Consider the following 14,689-nt stretch of genomic DNA (forward strand, 5'->3'; position numbering starts at 1 on the left):
GGCAGAAACGAAGCCACCTGGTTCAGTCAGAATGGGGCAGAAGTGAGTCACCACAGTGCCAGGGCCTGCACTGGCAGTCTGCTGTGAAGGGTAACACTTTGCTCTTACCCAGCTCCTCCCAGCAGTAGATCCTAAAGGTTAGGATCTTTACCCCCACTTTACAGATGGGAAAACTGACAGCTAGCCTCCCCTAGAAAAGTACATCAACCGAGTTCCATTGCTTGGGGAAGAAGGGGGTTTGCAGCCCTGAGCGATGTAGTTACATTGACCCTAACCCTCGTTCATTGACCTAGCTACCGGCTCCAGGGACCGGAGCACCCCTCCCTCCTGGGCAGGGAATATCTACACAGCTGTGCTGGAGCGTTTCAAATGTACACAAGCCCTGAGGCACAGAGAGGGGAACTGACTGAAGGTTGCCCAGCAGGTCAGAGCCAGGAACAGGACCCAGGTCTTCCACCTCCCAGCCCCTCTACCCACTCGGCCACCCTGCAGCAAGGTCAACCCTGCTGGGCTTTGAACCCCCGGTTTTATCCTTTCAAACCTTATGTTTGGCCCTGTAAACCATCCTCTATGGCTTGACAGAGCTGCTTATAGAGAAGCTTGGTGTCTTTGGTATGAAAATGTCAGTGCAGGGGGAAGTCGGGAAGACTAAAGAAAGTATACGCCCGGTCCAGTCCCCCTCAGGCCTGGCACCACAAAGGAAAAACTGCCCTGATTTGTTTTCAGCCTCTGAGTTAGGCTGCTCTGGGGAGGGAAGGCTGTCGTCAGTCAGTCCTGAGTTAGTGCTAGATGCTAACGAACTGAACCACATGGGATAGCCCAAGCTAACTGTCAGAAGAGATCAAGCTCCTAGGAATTCCCATAAGTTTGTGGATGCTGCTGGCATCCTTTCCAAGTCCTTCCTCCTCAGAGAGGCCAGGATGAACGCACAGCTCGCTTGCTCTCTCTCTCTCTCGCTCTGCTCTGCTCTGCAAGGACAGGTTCTGCTGGGGATCTTCAAAAATCAGCTGGAGGCATCAGCCGTAAGGCGCTGGATGGGTTTCCAGCCATGTGCTGGGCCAGAAAGGCCAAGAGTTTGCAGTGCACCATCCTGCAACTGCCCAGCTTTAAAAGGGGCAGCCGTCTTGCAAATCCGGAGAGCTAGACTTGGCTCTGCGCTTTCCAGTGGCATGAAGCATCTGTCTCGGGCCTGACCCTGCCTTGGGATAAGAAACTTTAATCCCATCAGTCTGATTACAGTCTTCCTTCCATGTTACCTCCCTAGAGCTTACCTCAGTGGGTGTTCTAGGAACCCTAAGCTATAGAAATTAATGCTCCATACCCTCCAAAAGCAGCATGTAATCCCACCCTTTACAACTGCTTTTTATTACTTGCTAAAGGACCCCGGTTCTTCTCTCACGCTCATAGGGCTTTAACAATTTCAGAGGATTCGCTCATGATTTATACCAGTAGCTGAGAGTGAAGAATCATGGGGGTTAGAGTTGATACTGTCCAATAGCAGGCAAGGCTCAGAGCCAAGATTAGAATACAGCTCTTTAGGCTCCACAGCTAACATCTAACTCATGCCCTTCACACATAGCACATGCCCCATGTCCTGCATCCACACGGTATCTAACTCACTGGGTCACAGCACCTCCCACAGAGTCTTAACTGTATAAAAAGTTATAAAAACCACAAAATGTTGATGTTATGGGATTCACTTATTTCTTTCAAGCTGGCTGGCTCTTTAAAGTGGCCTGGCTCAAATGAACTCAAATTTGGACCATTAATGGTACCCTGGATCCCACCCGAGCCAGCAATTTTCAAGACCATCCAAGTATGCATGTGGATTTTAGCACATTTGGAAAAATCATGTGTTTGGCAGAAAGCTAGTCTTAACACACACCTCCCGCTTGATAACGAAGGAACAGGTCACTTCCGCTTAGCACCAGTTTCCGAGCAACTTCCTGACAAAAAGCACATGGAAAGACTGGCAAAAGTCCCTGGCCTGCCAAACCAGCATAAAAAAAGATACAGGATCAGCAAATTTCTGCAGCTGCTAGCCTTGGAGCAGTGGGGTGGGGGGAGAACATCCAGCCAAGGGAGGGGCTGGACTACCTCCACCAGCACCAGCCAGCCTGGGGAATTCATAACCCTGTAATTCAGGGACATGTTCTCCCACGACCAGGTCAATGATGGCTAACGCCAGAGCATTAATGTGCGGTTGGGAAGCAGTTGCATTGCTCCTCAGCAGCCTGTCTCAATCATTTCCTCTCGTTAATGCTCTACTCAATGGCATGATATTACACTGCACTCTAACAAATCGGTGAATGGAACTTCTGCTTGGCTGGCTGCTCCCTGGGTCTGACATGGACCTGGTGACTGGGCGGGACCTGTGACCAAAGCAAGCAGGACAGGTCGATATGTTAATAAGCTTTGACCAGAGGCCGCTATTTCTTCCTTCCAGGCCTCTCTATAGAGTGACTGTGGGCAGGGGCAGGTCGCTCACCTTTCCTATCCTATCGCTTATTTATTTACAAGCATGAACACTGACCTCACTCCTCTTACTAATACAGATGTGACCCGTGCGGTGCCCAGTCAGTTCCTGTCGGCTTGCTTGCCCATGGCAGCTTGTGGGTAGGTGCAGGCACAAATGCCATCCCCCAGTTTTGTCTTGGAACTGCAAATGCTGCGCTCACTTCCAGCTAATCTCTCACGGTCTCGGCAAACCAAGTGCAGCATGGCTGCTGCTCCAGGAAAATACCAGCTCTTCGCTGGTGCTTTCCACTCATACGTCTCAGAGCACTGGACAAATAGGTCATGGTGTAGAGTCCCAGTGAAGACCTGTAACAGTTCCACCCCTATTCTCTGCTGGGGCAATTCCCTCCTCTGGAGGAGGCACATTAGGTACCACAGGGAGGGATGTATTAGCCATGCACTAGAAGTTATTCTCAGTTGATGCCAATGTAGCACTGCTGATTTACACCATAGGAGAATCTGGCCCCAGAACTTTAACATCCTGAGGAAGTTTTCTAGCACTTTTCTAGGGCTCCATCAATCTGAACTGTCCCTGTACACAAAGATCTCAGATACTTACATCTGCAGGGCTGCCCTGGTGCTGGGCATACCGGATGCCATCAGACTTGCTCCCAATTTCCAGCTGGGGGGGCATTTGGCTCCCAACACCCCGAGATCCAGCGTCGGCTCCTGAAGCACCAGCCCCGCAGCTCAGCATCCAAAGCACCCCCAGAATGCAGGAAGCCCTCTGGCTCACAGGCCCCAGGGCCATCCCGATGCAGTGTCTGGGCTCTTACCCTGAAGCCAGGCCCTTGGCTTACGGCACCTCAGCTTCTCTTCCTGGATCAGTCGCCTCCAACATCTGTTTCTTTGGGTGTCTAGGATGTTTGGTCAGTTTTGCAATTTCAGCCGTTGATGGAAATAGAGAAGTAACCCAGCCGCTAATGAATGTTTTTTTTACCGCCACAATGCCTGGGATTCCTTTATACGCCGCTTCCTTTGCGGAGAGAAGGCGGCGAAGACACTAAAGTAGGCAGAGCTCCTTAACTCCACTCTCAGCATCCGCGCAGGAGCTAAAGATGAACAAATACAAGGAAGTTTTTTTTTAAAAAAAAAATGCTACAGCGAAAGTAACCCAGGCAGAATGTCCTCACCATCAGCCCAACACTGTCCTGGCCGCAGCATGGCAGGGAATGTGGCTGTCTCCTGTCTGACCAGCCCCAGGAGCCTTCAAAGCCCCCGGCCCATTCTGCAGGCACAGAGGCCTGGGCCCTCCTGCAGGTTGTGGCTGGGGCAGGGGAGTCACAGCCTGGCTTCCCTGCACTGCCCTTTCTCAGCTGAAGGTGTGCAGCACGGGGAGGGGTGACCGAGCCGGGGGGTTATATCCAGGCTGCAGGACGCCGCAGGGAGGCGAAGGGTTGCAAAGGAAAATCCGGTCCCTCCAGCCTGAAAGGTGTCACCGAAGCCTGTGGATTTGTCTTCCTTCCCGGGGCTTGCAAAACGCCAGCCTCAGCACGCCGGGGAGCAAACAAGGCTGCGGGGGGGCCCGGCGGGTCTCTCAACCGTGACCCCGGGCGCCCGCGCTGCGGGATAAAACTTGGACATTGCAAAAGCTGAACCGGGCCACCCCTGAGCTCACCGGCTTTGGACCCTGAGCCACGCCATAAACTTTCCAAATACGAGCCCCCGGGGCGGGGCCGGAGCGAGCCTCCCTCCCCGCAGCCAGATCCGGGCTGAATTGCAACGCTCGCCCGCTGGCTTCCTGCACAGGGCCGGGCTAACGCGTGACCGGGCTGTCGAGTCCCACGGAGCAGCCAGGCAGCCGCTCCCCTCCGCCTCTTCCCTCTCGCACACGGCCAGGGCCAGCCTCTCTTAAAGGGCTAGGCTCCTTTTTCCTCTCGCTCCCCCTCCCCGCTGCCCCCCACACCCACAGATCTCCGCACAAACTTTGAACAGAAATGGTTGGGGGGGGGGGTCATGCCTCTGGAGTTTAATAACTTTTCTCTTTAAGCATCCCCCTACTCCTCTAACAATAATCACCTTAGCCATCTCAGCCTGGTTTACAAAGGTGGGTCAATAGCAACACCTTCCTCCTTCTCAGGGGGAAACTGAGGCACCGAGCGGGGAACTGATGACAGCAGGTAGGCAGCCAGTGACAGAGCTAGGGATGGCATGTGAGCTGACTGGAGATGGACAGGGAACGGGTTCCCCATTCAGTTACGTTTTTGAGATTTTGGACGTTTTTCCCATCCCAACATGGGACAAAATATCTAAATTTTGAAGCATCAGAGGGGGAGCCGTGTTAGTCTGGATCTGTGAAAAGCAACAAAGAGTCCTGGGGCACCTTAGAGACTAACAGATGTATTGGATCATAAACTTTCGTGGGTGAATACCCACTTTGTCAGACGCATGCTCCAATACGTCTGTCAGTCTATAAGGTGCCCCAGGACTCTTTGTCGCTTTTTACTAAATTCTGAAAATGTTCATAGACTGAAAATCCCTCCAAAAGTTGGTTCAGGTCAATCCAAACCTTTTGGTTTGATTTCAACCATTTTTTTAATTTGTTTGAAAGTCCTATCATGTAGTTTACATTTTGAAGCAGAAAGTTGTTTCAAACTGGAAAACTGAACATTTTAATGTAGAAAATGTTGAAAACGGGACATTCCAATGATTCTGAAGCTTTTTATTTTTCAAACATTCTTCAAGTTGAGAAATGTGGCCGCACTGACCGTTGCCTGCGAAAGGTTTTGGTTTTGGCAAACTGGCTTTGCCAATGAAAAATTCCCAATGGGCTCTAGCCCTGAGCTTGCAAATGGCCAGTAGGACTGCTCGTGTGAGTAGCTAACACACATGCAGGACTGGGGCCTACACCAGACTGTATTTTGTTTAGGGTGACCAGATGTCCTGATTTTATAGGGACAGTCCCGATTTTGGGGTCTTTTTCTTATATCAGCACCTCCCCACCCTGTCCCGATTTTTCACATTTGCTATCCGGTCACCCTAATTTTAATGAAACCTTACAATAAACAGAACCTGCTCATAAGGGACTCATAGTGAAACTCCTTTGTAAGGAAGTTAGAATAAAATCCCAGGCTTGTTTCATTGCATTGCAAGGGGCAAATTGCAGCTCTGCTTTGAGGAAAAGTCCTGGCAACACTGCCCCTACAGATGAGCCAGGAGGGCTTGTGACTGAAAGCTACATAGCCAAGACAAAGCTGCATTCAAACCCTCGAGAGGCCAGGCTTTATTAGCCCGATCATGGCAGTCCAGTTAGGCCCTGTCTCCACAACGGCGTTTAACTGTGTTGCATCCAGGATCCGTTCTTGTTGCCGTGACAGCAGAAGGGGGCCTAGGAGGACTCCACCATAGCACCTGATAGGGCAGTTATACTGGAGCGCCTGAAATCCAGGAGGCCTCGGGCCATCTCAACTTGCCCAAGCATGGTGGGTGGCTGCCTCTACATGTGTATACACCCTATATTAATTATTATTTGTAGGAGTGCCAGTGCCGGACCAGGGTCCCATTGTGCTAGGTGCTGCACATAGCTATAGATCAATACAGCTTTATAGAGATATACAAGAGGGGAAGGGATAGCTCAGTGGTTTGAGCATTGGCCTGCTAAACCCAGGGGTGTGAATTCAATCCTTGAGGATTTAGGGATCTGGGGCAAAAATCTGTCAGGGATGGTACTTGGTCCTGCTGTGAAGGCAGGGGACTGGACTCAATACCTTTCAAAGTCCCTTCTAGCTCTATGAGATAGGAACAAGGGACTGCTAAGCTGTGGCGTATGTGTGGTGTTCGGGAGCCACTCTGGGCACAATGGGCTTGAACGAGATCCTCTTTCTTCGGCGATGCAGTTCCCATGCCCCTGCATAACAGAACGGGGGCTTCGGCAGCACATTTCCCAGCTGGGAATCTAAACCACCGTTCCCAAGACCCCAGTATGAAATGGGAAGAAAGACTTGGCGCGTCTCATTGAAATGCACTCAAGAGGCACCTTACAGACTGCCTAAAAATGCATCATTCCAGTTGGCAGCCAAGCACTTCTGTAATCCGCACTCTTGTCGTGCCAAAAAAGTTATTGACATTGAAAACTGTAGAGCCCTTCTGTGAGTCAACCCTGGCTCCCATGCTGCTGACCTTGGAGCTGTACGCACCTTTCTCCCTTGGGCCAGTTTCCTGATCTCCACAGTCCTTCAGCTCCTCAAAGTTTCACTTGGCTTGCTTTGCTCTGCCTCCCTGAACTCCAGAGGGTGGGGCTGTCAATGGCGGGACAGCCTGTCTGAACTAGGGGGGGAGAAGGGGTTGTGATTAGGTGCTGCTGTCGCCTCATCACTAATTCATACCTCCTCCTCCACCCTTCACACAATGCCCTAGTTTTCACAGGTCTGGGGGACATTGAAAAAGCCCAGAATTACTCCAGCTACAATGCAGCATAGTCTCCTGTTGCTGGATCTCCTCACTTCTTCCTGCATCCAGGTCTGGGTTGGGCAGCCCGTTCCTTTGCCCGCCAAGGGCAGTAAAATGCTAAATGATAAGACCCCAAACTCTACTGTGATCCCTAACCCGAGCAGTCACCTGGGGCTAGGATTCCCAATGACTCCGGTGTACAACCGTGCAAGCAATCTGTGGGCACCAGTTGCTACGTGCCTAATTTGCAAGCACAATTACTGTGACTGGACGTGCAAATTGGATCATTTCACAGGATTCTGATTATTTGTGCCTCCAATTTGCAAGCTGCTTAGGAACACAGGACTGGAAGGGGCCTCCCTGGGTCATCAAATCCAGTCCCCTGCTAGCATAGGCAACCACATCATGGGCTCAGGCTTGATAGCTGCATGTGCAAGTAAGGCCGGTCACGGCAGACACGTTCTGCATCTGTGGTTCCATGCCTTACGTGACAGGGCGTCAGTTAAGCCTTGGGGTGGGGGCAAGAAGATCCTGCATCTAGGAGGATGGTGTGAGCACAGGCTTAGAAAATGGTGGTGGTCATAGGAGGTTAGCAACGGGATGGAGCATTGTCACTTTAAAGGCCTTGGATGAGGAGCCCTGTAGTGCAGGGTGGGAGCAGGACGACTCCACCTTCCAGCCAGCCGGGAGAGGTTTTCAGAAAGCTTGTACCATATATGCCAGCTTTCCTCTGGAAAGAGTGCCCAGGGACGGAGGAAGGAAGGCTGAGCCAGGAGGCTGGGCTGCTGCCGAGCAGGAGAATGGGGTCCATGGAAGACAGAAGTGTTGGTGACGGGTGTGAACTATGGCGCTGCTATGGTGGATTTCGTGTTTGGGACACTGAGGATATTTTGAATTACTTTGGGCTCCTGACCTGAGAGAGAGCCCTGAGAGAGCCTATACAGGGCTCCCAGGGATTCCCGGAGAGATGGGCAGAGGGAGGGCCACAAGGGTGTGCCTGGCAAATAGCCACTCCGTAACACCTACGTTTTAAAATCTGGCTCTGGATGGGCTGTCCTGGCTTCTGACAGACAGGCAATGTCACCATCTATTAAACTTTAGCAATAGCTGGATAGCTTGGCTCGAAGCGTGGGGGTGAGCGGGGTGGCTCTGAATCCACCAGAGCACATCACAGCTTACAAAGACTTTGCCTGTCTACATGAGGGTTTGTATAAGTGTAGCTACACTGGAGCGGCTGTAAATGAGACGCTCTCTGGCTGATTGTGTGACCCACGATCCCTTTGACTAGTACACAGCTAGCAATCCAAAGGCACATCCCTGCCATGTTCCACTCTTCCAACTTCCCCAATGTGCTTCCAACTTCAGCACAGGTTCTGCTTTTCCAACTGCCCCAGTAATGCTGTGTCTGCAAACCTCAGGGGTGTTGAACTGAGTCTCCGTGACAGTCACATGCAGGATACACACGCACTGGGTGCAGTCACCAGATGGGGGCCTCCACCAATTGGTTAAACCCACACTCGTGTCCCACTCAACCCATCATGTGAGATTCTTCCCTGAGGACAGTACATAGAGCTTCTCCAGATCCTTCCAGGACAATCTGGAATGATCCCAATGTTGGGTCTGAAGTTCTTATGAACCAAGACTGCCAGAGAAGCCCACGCCAGGAGGAAGCATTTTCTAACAGTTAGAGCAGAGGACAGGAAGTCAGGACACCTGGGTTCCCTTCCTAGCTCTGGGGAGCAGCAGCAACCCCAAGGGATTGGACCAAAGATTAAGGGCCTGGTGATGACAAGAGGCCATCACTGACTGTGTCTTCAGCCCCTCCATAGAGCAACTGGGTGGAGCTGGGGCAGAGGCGCTGGTAGTTAATTGTTAATGACTATTATTGATGTCAGGCCTATAGGCCCCAGTTACATTGTGCTAGGTGCTGTACAGACACAGGACAAAAAGACAGCTCACCTGGAGAGTCCTAGGTGTCTGCATAGGTATCCACACAGTTGTCCCCACCTCCTTCTCTTGTCATGCACTCGGCTCAGCATACATTCTGGGATGGCTTTGAATGAAAGGTCACAACCCAAGCCCTGCTTGCTGTTCTACTCTGCTTCATGGACTACACTCATCCCCGTGATGGGTGAACCCCCGGAGAACATGCTATCGGGATATTACACATTGGGCTGCTTAGGCCATGCTGAACAAAGAGGAGGGCATGGGACAATGCCTGTCGAGACCTTGGCTTTAGAACAGTCCATAGCAAGTATTTGACCCAGCCATCTACCTCTTGTTCATGGGGAGGGGGTGACGTGTTCTTTATGAGCTGGTTCACCCCAAATGGCACCTTCTTTTTCTTCCACATTACAAGGCAGAAGGTCTTCAGCCAAGGGCACCAGTTCATGTATCTTCGAGCAGGAGGCGCTGCAGTCATCTCTGGCCCTGCCCTGCCCAACCAAACCTAAACCATCTTGAATTTCCAGCCTGCCCTGCTCCCACCTGGGAAGAAGACCATCCACCACAATTGATTCTCCTGCATTGCCAGCGTGAGGCCAAGTCCTTGTGCTTGGCTTTGATTTTGTGCTTCCTGCTTCCTCCCCCTCCCAGTGCTCATGGGACAACATAGATCAGATAAGAGACCTCTCAGGCCGCCAAGGGAGCTGATAATGGGAAAACAGAAGCCTGGCTGTGGGCGACATAAGAGCCTTAAGAGCTTAAAGGGTCAATTTCTCACCTTGTTAAATTGCCCACTAAAATCACATGCCTGTAAGGGGAAAAAAATATGCTTTTAACTGAGCAAAAAATGAACCCAGCCACCCCGGGGCACTGGGTTTGTTGTGTTCAGGAAAGTTACAAATGCCTTTGCCGTATAGATCAAGCCTCCCTGAGAGCTCAGAACTGCAAAAATGTGCCCTGGTGCCCATCAGAGAGAGCTCATAGCAGGATCTCCAACCGCTGATGTGATTTCAAAGCAACACTCTTTGCTCCATGCCAAGGGCATCACAATGCAACGTCAGGAAAGCTTTCTCCATGCTGTGCAGTTCTCACCCCGGGCAGGGCCGGCTCCAGGCACCAGTAGGGGAAGCACATGCCTGGGGCGGCACGTGCTAAGGGGCAGCATTCTGTCCTTTCTTGGGGCGGCACAGTTCGGGCGGTAGTCCCAGTGGCTTTTTTTTTTTTTTTTTTGCTTGGGGTGGCAAAAATGATAGAGCCGGCCCTGACTATGGGGAAGAAGCACAGGTTCCGACTCACCCTTTTGTGCAATATTTCCTGCTCGTGGGCAGCTGGACTAGGATTCAGGACACCTGGTTCTATTGCCACTGACACAGGCAATTTGCCCCTCTCTGGGCCTGTCTGTTTCCCCTCCCACCCTCTGTCTGACTTGTCTCTTTAGACTGTAAGCGCTCCGGGGCAGGGATTGTCCCTCTCTGTATGCTTGCCCAGCACCGTGGGATCTCTATTTTAAATGGGGCCTTTAGGAGCTTCTAGAATAGAACTAACAAATACTAATAAGGCTCATTAAAAATCGCTGGCAGCCTGAGGGGGCAGGATATGGCCTAGGAGTCTGAGGATAACTGGAGTTGAACCAGAACAGTGATTCTCAACCAGGGGTACACAGAGTCTTCCAGGGGTACATCAACTCATCTAGAGATTTGCCTAGTTTTACAACAGGTTACAGAAAAAGCCCTAGCGAAGTCAGTACAAACTAAAATTTTATACAGACAATGGCTTGTTTATACGGCTCCATATTGAAATGTAAGTACAATAGTTATATTTCAATTTTATAATTACTATTTTATAGTATTTCTGTGTGCTGTCCCTTGTATTAATTTAGTAACTTAAGGCATTGTTTATTACTTTATGTTAACTTTATTTTAAAACTTTGCTGTGCGGTAATAAGGAAAGCCCATGTTTCAAATATTAGTTAGTGGTTAGGATTAGAAGCAGAGTCTACATTTTTGTTGCTTGACAACCTTATCTTTAAGAAAGTTAGGAGTAATTCCAGCTGTTGCATTTCTGAAAGGCTAAAATAATTAATTTACGGGATTTATTTAAAGTAAAGTTTTTAACTTTGTTTTCTCTTGGGTTGTTGTTTTGTTCAGTTTGAAATTGCTTTATGTTTTGGAGGTTTTTGTAAAAACTGTAACTTGGAACTTTTAAAACAAAGAGAGAGCAGAAGTGGGGAGAGGTGGGAGACTTGAGTCAAGAGAGATTAACTGTTTTAAGGTATGTTAAAATACAGGCAGCAGCTGCGAGTTTAGCAAACTGAGGAAGGATAGAAAGGAAAACTTATCGAGTATGTAGAAATATTTGAGAAAGAAGGGTCTATTTTTAGGTATGAACGTGGATTCTGTGGGTTAAAGCAGCTTGGAACTCGCACCCTGGGTTTGTGGCTGTGACACTTTTGTATTTTTGTGTCTGACTTTGTAAGCGAGTCGTTTTTAAGTGAGGTGAAGTGGGGGGGGAGGCAAATCAGACTCCTGAAAGGGGGACAGTTGTCTACAAAGGTTGAGAGCCACTGAACTAGAAGGTTAGGAGGGCAAGGTCTTAAAGGGCCAGTGTACTTCCAAGGGACCGCCAGAGGCCAAGGAGAGAGGCTGAGCACCCATGTGCCCTCTTTGGCTTCTTTCACAAAAGCCTGACATTTTTTGTTTTTCTTTCTCAGATGTCCATACCGAGGGCAGCTGCACAGGGAGAAATGCAGCTCTCAGACAACCAGGTCCCAAACGACCGAGGGCTTTAAAACCATTCCCCTTGGAAACATACTGGAACCAGTGCAGATCCCAGAGCCAACACGTGCTGGAGTGGGTGGTGTTTGTACTGAGTCCATCCAGCAGAGGGCCCTGGAAACCACATCTCAGGTGCATCTGAGTCAGAGAGGGAAGGTCGCAAGTGACTCTCTGTTGTTGCTTTTTACAGATCCAGACTAACACGGCTACCCCTCTGATGCCCGAAGCACCAGGTGTTTCCCCCGAGTGAATACAGTCTCTGCATGTTTTTTGTTACAGCTGGCAGGGCTGGTTCAAGCAAATCTCAGACACTCTTCAAACCACAGAATTGCACGGTAGTGGCAGAAACCAAGATCGAGCACGGGGTAAAACGCAGCCCTATTGAAGTCAAGGGGAAAACTCCCTCTGTTTTTTCAAATAGAGCCAGGATTTCATGCACTGTGCCACCCTCCCTGCCCAAACTGTTCTGCCAGGGCTGCTTGGCGTGCTCAGTACATATCACCTGGATCCTCCATGGTATTACCCCATCAGCACAAAGCAGCCTGTACACCAGGCCTTGTAGCACTGGAGCTAGGTAATAAAACAGCCTAATCCCTGGTGGGTGAATCTCTCACTACCTGTTGTCCGTCTTGTGGCTGACCTGGCTCTGACCTGTGTGGTTGTACTGCATCATCCCTGCCCAGTCAGGACCTTTTGGACCCGCTCACATGCATCCTTACACCATGCCCCTTCTACCCAGTGAGATGTTCCCCTGATTGCAGAGTTGTCTTGCTCAAGGGCTGGGAGATTGGACTGGCTTTAACCATCACAGAATCTGCAAAGAAGCCAAGAACCAATCCTGATGACAAGGAACAGCCCATCTGTGGGACAGCCTTGCCCCTCTGTCCCTGGCAACTTGACTCTGCCACTGGCTTCTCCCTGTTCGGCCTGATCTATTACCAGCCCAAAATGTTCAAAAATCATGTGTGGGGCTCACCAACAGTCCCGAGATTGGCTTTATAATCATGAGATTATGCACCAATACTACATTTGCTGTTCTCTTTATTCCCCTCTGCTCTTTGAGCCCATAGGGGGCACTGGGGTCCAGGGGCAGGACGTCCAATAGGCTGGAAAAGTCTGTGCCTCCCCAAACAGCCCACATGACCCAGCCCGTGCTCCTCCCAAAGCCCCCTCCTGCTTGCCCTGTCCCCCTTGGCCCCAGCCCAGGCAGGCTGCTCCTTTTCAGTGGGGCTGGAGTGAGGGCTGCCAGGACCTGGGGCAGCTGGGGCTGCCCAGCACTGAGGGGAGCATGGGGGCTGGGGCCATGCCACATGGTGATCGGGGTTGGGGCTGGAGACACTGGGACTGGGGGAGTCAAGGGGAGCCATGCACTGCCTGATCTGCACTTGGGGGCTGGGAGGACCACATGTTACCCAGTGCTCTGGGACTCAGGGTGGGGGCTGGCAACCACAGGGCTGGGGGCTCCAGGCTCCAGTGGGGGAAAGGGGTGGGGCTGCAGGGGAGCGGGCATGGCCAGGGAGGGACTAGACTCCCTCAGCCAGTGGTTCACCCACCACCCATGCTGGGGTCACATTTTGAAGTTTTCACCATAGCCATGAGGACTATAAACTTACTTTTTCTTTAAGAATGAAGGCTGAAATCATCACACTTCCACTTGACTCCAGGAGCTGGGGCTTTAAGGAAAACACTGATTATCCTGAGACTCATGACAGAATCATGAGAGTTGGCAACACCGGCAGCCGGGTTCCCTGCAGTTGTGTTTGGTGCAGCCAAGAGACAGGGTGGGTGAGGTCATAGCTTTTACTGGACCAACTTGCGTTGATGAGAGAGTTCAGACAAGCTTTCAGCTACACAGAGCTCTTCAGCTCTGGGAAACGGACTCAGAGTGTCACAGCTAAATACAAGTGGAACAGATTGTTTAGCATAAGTAGTTAATACACATTTTGAGGGACCATTCACGGTAAGGTGTCTCATTAACACCCCCATCACAGGGAGAAAAGGAAGGGTGGGGAGAAGCAGCCATGGGGGTTATTAGTAGGTTACAGATTGTTCTAATAAGCCATAAATCCAGTGTGTCTATTTGATCCGTGATATGTAGTGTCTAGCAAAGTTTTGAATTTAAGCTCCCAGGCTCCTCTTTTGAAGGTGTTGTGCAGGTTTCCTTTGAGGATGCGGACTGACAGGTCAGATGTAGGGCAATCGCTTTGTAAAGAAGTGTCCCCCACAGGTGATAGGCGAAGAGAAGACTGCAAGGGGACATGATAACAGTTTTTAAGTACATAAAAGGTTGTTACAAGGAGAAGGGAGAAGAATTGTTCTTCTTAACCTCTGAGGATAGGATAAGAAGCAATGGGCTTAAATTGCAGCAAGGGCAGTTTAGGTTGGACATCAGGAAAAACTTCCTGTCAGGGCGGTTAAGCGCTGGAATAAATTGCCTAGGGAGGTTGTGGAACCCCCATCAATGGGGATTTTTAAGAGCACGTTGGACAAACACCTGTCAGGGATGGTCTAGATGATACTTAGTCCTGCCTTGAATGCAGGTGCCTGGACCAGATGACCTCTCAAGGTCCCTTCCAGTCCATCTTTTATCATTTCCCTGTGTGAGTTCATTCGAGAGCAGCCTGATTGTCTGGTTCCACCAACCCAGTTGTTCTTGGGGCATTTGGTGCACTGGCGGAGGTACCCCACATGTTGGGATCTCTCAAAAGGTGCTAATGGGGCTGTTGATCCTCAGAGCAGTGGCGAGATGGCTGCAGATTTTGCATCTGTTGTTCTAGCAGGGTCTGGTGCTGCTTTCAGTTGGGCTGTCCTGGGCCGTGGGGCGCTTCCCGGCAGGCCAGAAGAGGAGGCTGGGGAAAGCTTTCTTTCATGCTGGGGTCCCCACGGAGGATGGGGTGCGTGTGTCTGATGACAGCCCCACGGGGGTCCAGGCACTGGAAGAAGATGCCTGCAGCGGTGCAGCCTCACACAGCCCTGCCTGGGGCCCGCCAGCTCCTCCTCCGCCGCTCGCCCCGGGCGTAGCTTTGCAAGCGGCCGCCCCCGCCCCGTCACAGCCAGAGCAGCGC

The 14,689-nt window shown here is 51.0% G+C and overlaps 1 protein-coding gene across 5 annotated transcripts in view; it reads right to left on the reverse strand.

The window, feature by feature from the left end:
* Nucleotides 1–14,607, reverse strand: part of SLC8B1 (solute carrier family 8 member B1) — a 28,121-nt gene extending 13,514 nt beyond the window's left edge. For 4 of the 5 annotated variants that reach the window (XR_007769452.1, XM_050923773.1, XM_050923774.1 and 1 more), the window contains exon 1: nucleotides 3,077–4,151. Coding sequence is in view for 4 of the 5 variants with exons in the window: in XM_050923773.1 (XP_050779730.1) it covers nucleotides 3,077–3,268 (192 nt within the window). In the remaining variant the exon portion in view is untranslated. Of the gene's footprint in view, nucleotides 1–3,076; nucleotides 4,152–13,237 lie in introns of those variants that run through there. The other variant, XM_050923775.1, reaches the window with a different exon arrangement.
* Nucleotides 14,608–14,689: the final 82 nt, after the last annotated feature.

This window comes from Gopherus flavomarginatus, chromosome 15, assembly GCF_025201925.1.
Source record: "Gopherus flavomarginatus isolate rGopFla2 chromosome 15, rGopFla2.mat.asm, whole genome shotgun sequence".
NCBI lineage: Eukaryota > Metazoa > Chordata > Testudines > Testudinidae > Gopherus > Gopherus flavomarginatus.